Source organism: Myiozetetes cayanensis, unplaced genomic scaffold (genome assembly GCF_022539395.1).
Source record: "Myiozetetes cayanensis isolate MyiCay16 unplaced genomic scaffold, myiCay2020 scf20-37, whole genome shotgun sequence".
NCBI classification, from domain to species: domain Eukaryota; kingdom Metazoa; phylum Chordata; class Aves; order Passeriformes; family Tyrannidae; genus Myiozetetes; species Myiozetetes cayanensis.
Window position 1 is genome coordinate 4566947 of NW_026087412.1, and position 6264 is coordinate 4573210.

The window sequence follows — 6264 nt, forward strand, 5'->3', positions numbered from 1 at the left end:
GCGTGGGGGATAGAGCACAACGAGAGGCAGAGCTTTTGCTTGCCACGATTCGCATTCACAGCGCTGCCTGCGACAGAACCAGGCTCCTTCTCGCAGCCAACAAGAGCAAAAGCAGAATTCCATACCCTGCAGCTACCCAGACAGCTGCTGGAGGAGAAGACATGCCCTTCCCTTCCCCAGTGACAGTGTCTTACGGGGAGGATGACAGAGCACGCTAACAGGCAGACAAAGAGTGGAAAATCTGACAAACACATCTCTCCCAGAAGCCGCCAGCGCTGAGGCCGCTCTTGTTAGCAGAGCTGACACTGGTGAGGCACAGGAGGCTCGGCCAGACCCGGCAGCGTGTGCCGGGGTGTGAGCTTCCCCTGTTTCTCTTGCCACCTTGCAGGGTGTGATGTTTTCTTTCCGTGCTCCCTGACGAGCTGCCCTGCGATGTTTCAGCTGAGCAGCTGCAAAGGGCTCCTGCCACGCGTGTTGAGAGAGCCTGGAGTCTCCTTACGGCAGGGATGAGAGGTGCAGGATGCAGCACTGACCCCTGTCCTGGAGCAGCAGTGCGTGTTGCATCAGGCTCTTTCTGTGAGTTAGAGCTGAGTTAGACCCGTGTGTGATTTTCTTATGGTTATCATTTATCTCAGGGATTTGCCTGGACTCTCCAGCCCCCTCCTGGCCGCTTCCATAAAACACAGCAGAAATAAAGAGATAACAGTTTGTGGCACAAAGTTTTAACTCAAAAGGGTTGTGTCCACCCATGAATAGTTATTTTCTCTCCAGCACTAAATTGGAGGAGTATCTGCACTGTTCAGACCTAGCATGGCATGGAGATGGCCAATCTCTGGATGCTGCTTGTAGGCAGCAGTGCTGGAGAGAGCAACCAGGAGCAGGGAGATATTGCAGAGTTGTAGGTCTGGGGGAAAGGGAATGGGGGAAAGCCAACAAAATGATGTCCCAAACCCTTCCTGGGGTAACATATTCCCGAGGCAGCATGGTTGGAGCAGAGGGCTGACTCCTGTTTGCATGGGAGAAGGCTCTGGGAGACCTGTCTGGATTTGGGGTGACCAAGACCCACCCTGTGAGAAGGAGCTGAGTCTGCCTGGGACCTGACCTGCCCTGCAGTGCCCAAACCTTTTCCCAGTCCACTGATATCATTCACATAATTCTGATAAACTCAGCACGCTTTTTTAGCCTGTGGGTCCCTCCTTTCTTACCTGCAGGACAGCAGCGCTGCCTGGTTGTGCCCACCCTCATGGTGGGTGTCTCAAAAGCAGCCCCTTCTCCCTTCAGTCCCTTGCCTGGCAGGCAGGACAAACAAGCAGGGAGGGATGATCTGAGGGGTGAAAACACAACGTTGGGTTCAGGCCATGAGTAGGGGAGTGATGCAGCTGGACAAATTGGAGAGGCCAAGGCCATCATCCCACAGCAGCCCAAGGAGGGATGGGTGGAATGTCCCTGTCCCTCCAATAACACCTCAGCACCTCTGCCCCTGGTTCGCAGCTCTCTTGCACGTCCCAATGCTGCCATCTGTAGCACGGAGCTCAGCTCCAGTGCTCCCCAGCACAGGGTCTGGAGAGCTGGGAGCTGAGCAAGGAGACCAAGGCAGAGCTCAGTTTCAAGAGGTTTGATTTTGTAAGAGTCCAAAGGAACAAATCCCAGTCTGGGACTTGGCTTTCTCAGCCCCGAGAGAGGCTGTTGGCTTCTGTGTCTGCAGATTTGCATTTTTAGTAGCCTGCCAAGGGCACCAGAGCCTGGGATAGTCATTATCATTCTGCTTATCTGCCGGAAATAAAACAAACACATTTAATAACATCAGCACTGTGGCCCATACAGTAAGGGGGTTTTAACCACGAAAGCCGTGGATTCCTGTAGGACCAGCCAGGGACCATCACAGCCTCCCATACATACTGGGATGAGGACAGCACTTACTGTTTTTAAGGCATTTACCCTGTGAAAGAGGGGGATGTGCAGCCATCCCTCCCTTACCCGGCTTGGCTTCGTAGTAACAGATGCTGACTGTCGGCGTAAAACCCTCATCACTGAAATTCATTTCATCGCTGCTCATTTCTTGGTGCCTTTCCATGACAGGAAGTATTGGACAAAGGCTCGCTCACCCTGCTCCTAAATCCCTGTATTGTCCCCAGCAGGGAAGGGAAAGGCGGAACCGGGGCACGCTGAGCTCAGCACAGCAGCATCCCCAGCCTCGGGGCGCCATGAGGTGGAAAAGCGGCTGTGACAGAGCTGGCATCAGCTCATTTCAGGCCAGGCTGTGACCCACAGAGAGTGAACAAAAAGTAAAGCAGACAGAAAGAAATCTCTGATGATCAGGGTGAAGCTGAGCCCCTGTTGGAGCCCCCGTTTCTCCTCTGCCGCTGCCCTTCTCTCTTGACCTTGAGGTGGATGTGACTCCTGGTATCTCCCTCATCTTTGGGAGTCCCCATCCTTCCTTCTTACCTCAAACACATCTTTCCCAGATGGATCACAGCCTGAAAGCCTTGTATTCCCTATCTGATGGACACTGGCTCCATCACGTCACAGCTCAGGACTGCGGGCAGCAGCAGGGCTGGATTAGCCGCGCACGCATGAACGGGCTGACCCTGCCGGGAGTCAGCAGGATTTACCGCTCCCCATCTCCCAGCTGTGCCTGGCAGCTCACTCTGACCAGAGACACAGGCAGGCCAATCCCTGCACACGTGGGCTCCTGGCTGGTGACATCTATAAAGCCCCCCCGGCTGTGCTCTCGGGTGGGTCTGCGGCGCGGGGCCGGCCAGCGCGATGGCACTGCGGGTAAGTGCTGGGGACAGCAGGTGGCACAGCCTGGTCTGTGTGAGGGGTGATGGCACGGGTCAGGTAGTGGACAAAGGAAAGCAGCACAGGGAAGGGCAGGAAACTTAGAAATCCTGAAAGATGTAGGGATGGTACAGCGCTGTTCCTCTGTGTCACTCTGGACCAGGCTGTTGCAAAACTGAGCTTCGTGGTGTTCGATAAAGGGCAATAGGATGGATTTTCATCGTGGTTGCACCAGGGCTGGTCTGGGGTAATGCTGCCCTAATGGCAGCAACTCTGACTTGGAGGGTTTTAGCTGAGACCAAAACACAACCAGTGCAGACTAGACCTGTGTGTTGCCATCCACCCCTGATGGGACAGCCGGCAGCAAAGAGGGAATGGCTGTTTCCTCTGGATGTGGTGTGTCTTTTGCTGGGGCTGTTGTAATGATGACAAGTTAAGGGTCAAGGCAAGGTGAACCCAGGTGCTGCCACCACCCCATGCTGTTTGCAGTCAGAACTCAGTCAGCTCCATCAGCTCTCTGTGTCTCACAGGGACAAACACTGGTGTAGTCAGAGCCTTTGAGTGACCGTGTGTGGGTTCCCAAACCTGCCCTCCAAAAGTAGTCAGGCACCAGGATTTGAGGTTGGCCATCTCCACATCTCAGCTCCTGCCCAAAAACATGCTTATCCCAAAAAAGCGTTGGAAATAAGAAGTCATGGCAGAGAAAGAAACAGGGCAGTGAAAGTCCTGAGCTATGGGGAGGGAGAGACAGGCATGCATCTGGCAGTGGAGATGCCAAGGGTGGAGAAATTTTCCCAGCGTGAGCAATAAGTCTGGGAGAGGGGGATGCTCAGAAATGCAAGATCATTAGAATGTTGGGAAAAAACCCAAAAGTGGGGTTAAGTGGCAAGCACTTCTTATTAAAATGAGTTATTTAGTAAAACTATGAATTATTCAAAAAAGAACATTTTCAAGCTCATTTTATGCAAGTTTAACCTTGTAGAGGGGGAGAACAGGTGGAAGGGGGGATCAGGCAGAACTTGTGGGAAGAGTCAGCCTTGTAATGCTGGAGTAGCTCAGGCTGGATGCCACTTTACACCTATTCCTCTGCTGCAAAGCATCATAAAGTTTTCTACTTCAGATTTTATATCGCTCAGGCACAGAGAGAGCAGAGAGTCTTTGTGTCTTGACAACAATGAAGGCATTCAGGTTCACTTTTAAGTTTTGCTCCCTGATCCCATCTAGCTCTTTACAAAAAGACCTTGGGGACAGCAAAGCTCACCTCATTGACTGGATGTCATAGCAACCTTATTGCTTAACAATCTGGAGCCCTTGAGATTATTTAAGAGTGACAAAAATACATGGGCAGAGAGTGTGCCTGTGTGGGAAGGGGGGAGAAATAAGAAGACAATGAGAAGGTGAGAAAGAATTGTGAGGAATGAGCGGGGCAGTGCACCTCCACCACCTTGCCATGCTTTACCAGCACCTCCTTGTCTGTAGTTCGAGGCCCTGTACCCAGAGGGAATCTGCCCTGGATGGAGCATCGTGGTCAAGGGTGAGACCAGTTCCAGTTCAAGCATGTAAGGACACACTCTGCTCACAGCTCTCCTGGCTCTTGACAGCCAGCAGCGGCACTCCACAACTCTCCATCTCTTCTTTCTCTCACTGTCTCAGGTTTGAAATCAATTTGCTCTGTGATCCTGGAGACCAAATCGCTCTCCACTTTAACCCTCGCTTCTCCAGCTCCAGAATTGTCTGCAACTCCTTCCTAGACAGCCAGTGGGGGAAGGAAGAGGTTAACACCACCTTCCCCTTCGAAGCAAAGGAGCCTTTCCAGGTAACCCTGTGTCACCCCTCCAGTCTCCTCAGCTGTAACAGGAGTGACCCAGTCAATATTTGGGTACTCCTCATGGATCTAGTGCTGCCTTTCCTGCCAGCACCACATCCAGCAACGTCTCCTCTCTGGCTCTGCCTCCTGTTAGTATCTCTGTTGTACCCTGGTGATTTAAACACAGGTTTGGCACAGACCTGCAGAGCTCCAGCAACAGTTCCTGGATGCTGCATTTGTTTTCAGTTTAGGCTTTGCATGACCACCAGTTTATGTTATCATGAAATGAAAACTTAGTTATTTCCTCCTTTTGCCCAAAATGGGGGTGAGCACTGTGTGTGTGTGTGTCAGCTCTGGCAGGATTTGACGTGGGTGCACTCACTGACATGATGGAACCAAGGTCCAGTGAGGACATGTGGCCACATGAACCTAACACAGTCTCTCTCTCTCAGGTTGAAATCTACTCTGATCAGGACTATTTCCAAATTTTCATCAATGAAAACAAAGTCCTGCAGTACAAGCACCGGCAGAAGAATCTTTCATCCATCACCAAGCTGCAGATTCTCAATGATATTGACATTTCTTCAGTGGAAATCACCAAACGAGGTCTTTGCTAGAGACCAGAGTGGGGAACTCTCACAGACCATTCCCTCTTAAGCTCCTGATGCAGCCAGGGACCATCTGCTCCCTGGTTCCACACACCATCACCAACCAGGGGGATGTGTCCTCACAGTGGAAGGGATGCCTTGGGGTGCACAACAGGCTTCGTAGGTCTGATCATCTTTGCTGTTGGACAGCCTAGGAGATCACCACAGAACATAAAAATCTGTCTCAAGTAGTCTGGACACCTGAAACTGTGTTTCAAACACCTCAGAAATTCCATTTGCCCAAGAGTAAGGTGTGAATTAGCACTAGTCCTCAGCTGGCCACATGGGAAAGGACATAATGGGGGTGGATGTTAGGGGTGGAAAGGGAATTTCTGTCCAGGAGCTGGGTAAGAGTTCTACCATATTTGCCAATAAAATCAACCAAGGAAATCCCTGCTGAGACGTCCCTCCTTGGGCAGATCAGTCACATTATTCATTCCCTGCCAGTCTCCAGGCACCTGGCATGAACAAAGGCTGGTGACTGGGCAGGAGGACACGGTGGAGGGTTGCTTGGGTTTGGCACTGGGAAAATGCTGCCTCTTTGCTTTGAAGGGTAATAGCAGGTGATGGTCCCTCATAGGCAGATCAGTGGGATAAGATTCATCTTGCCAGGTATTGCCAGATTCCTTTCACTGGTTCAAGGATGTTTGCTCAGCTCAAGTCCTGCCAACTCCAGGCTTCCTAGACAGACCCCTGAGAGTGATGTAGTGGGTCAGAAAAGGACAAGAGCTTCAGGAGACACATAAAAACACATGGTCCCTCCATCATGCACCAGAAATGCAGCTGGACTCCAAACAAAAGGAACTGAGTACATCAGGGTCTAGAAGTTATGATATGTTTGGAATGAACAAAGTGCCATTATTCCCATGGATAGCCTCTGGATTTTCTCTTTGCTCTGCTTTCTTGTTTTCTTTTCTCCCCCTTCTTAGTTGTCTCTCAAAACAGTCCACTTGTCCCTTGCACCCTCTTGTCTTTTCCAATCTCTTCCTTGGAGCACAACATATCTCTGACTCCTCCAGCAGGACACAG

At 51.4% G+C, this 6264-nt stretch overlaps 1 protein-coding gene across 1 annotated transcript; it reads left to right on the forward strand.

Annotated features, from left to right (window-relative positions):
* Positions 1-2766: 2766 nt before the first annotated feature.
* GRIFIN (galectin-related inter-fiber protein) lies at positions 2767-5205 on the forward strand. Its single transcript, XM_050317774.1, has 4 exons — positions 2767-2778; positions 4261-4340; positions 4435-4597; positions 5041-5205. Exons 1-4 carry the CDS (start codon positions 2767-2769, stop codon positions 5203-5205), a joined length of 420 nt encoding a protein of 139 aa, XP_050173731.1.
* The last annotated feature ends 1059 nt before the right edge of the window (positions 5206-6264 follow it).

Excerpts from the sequence above, each read along its gene's own strand:
- GRIFIN (XM_050317774.1), top strand. Across the intron at positions 4,341-4,434 it reads ACCAGTTCCAGTTCAAGCAT|GTTTGAAATCAATTTGCTCT; the intron begins GTAAGGACACAC and ends TCACTGTCTCAG. Across the intron at positions 4,598-5,040 it reads AAGCAAAGGAGCCTTTCCAG|GTTGAAATCTACTCTGATCA; the intron begins GTAACCCTGTGT and ends TCTCTCTCTCAG.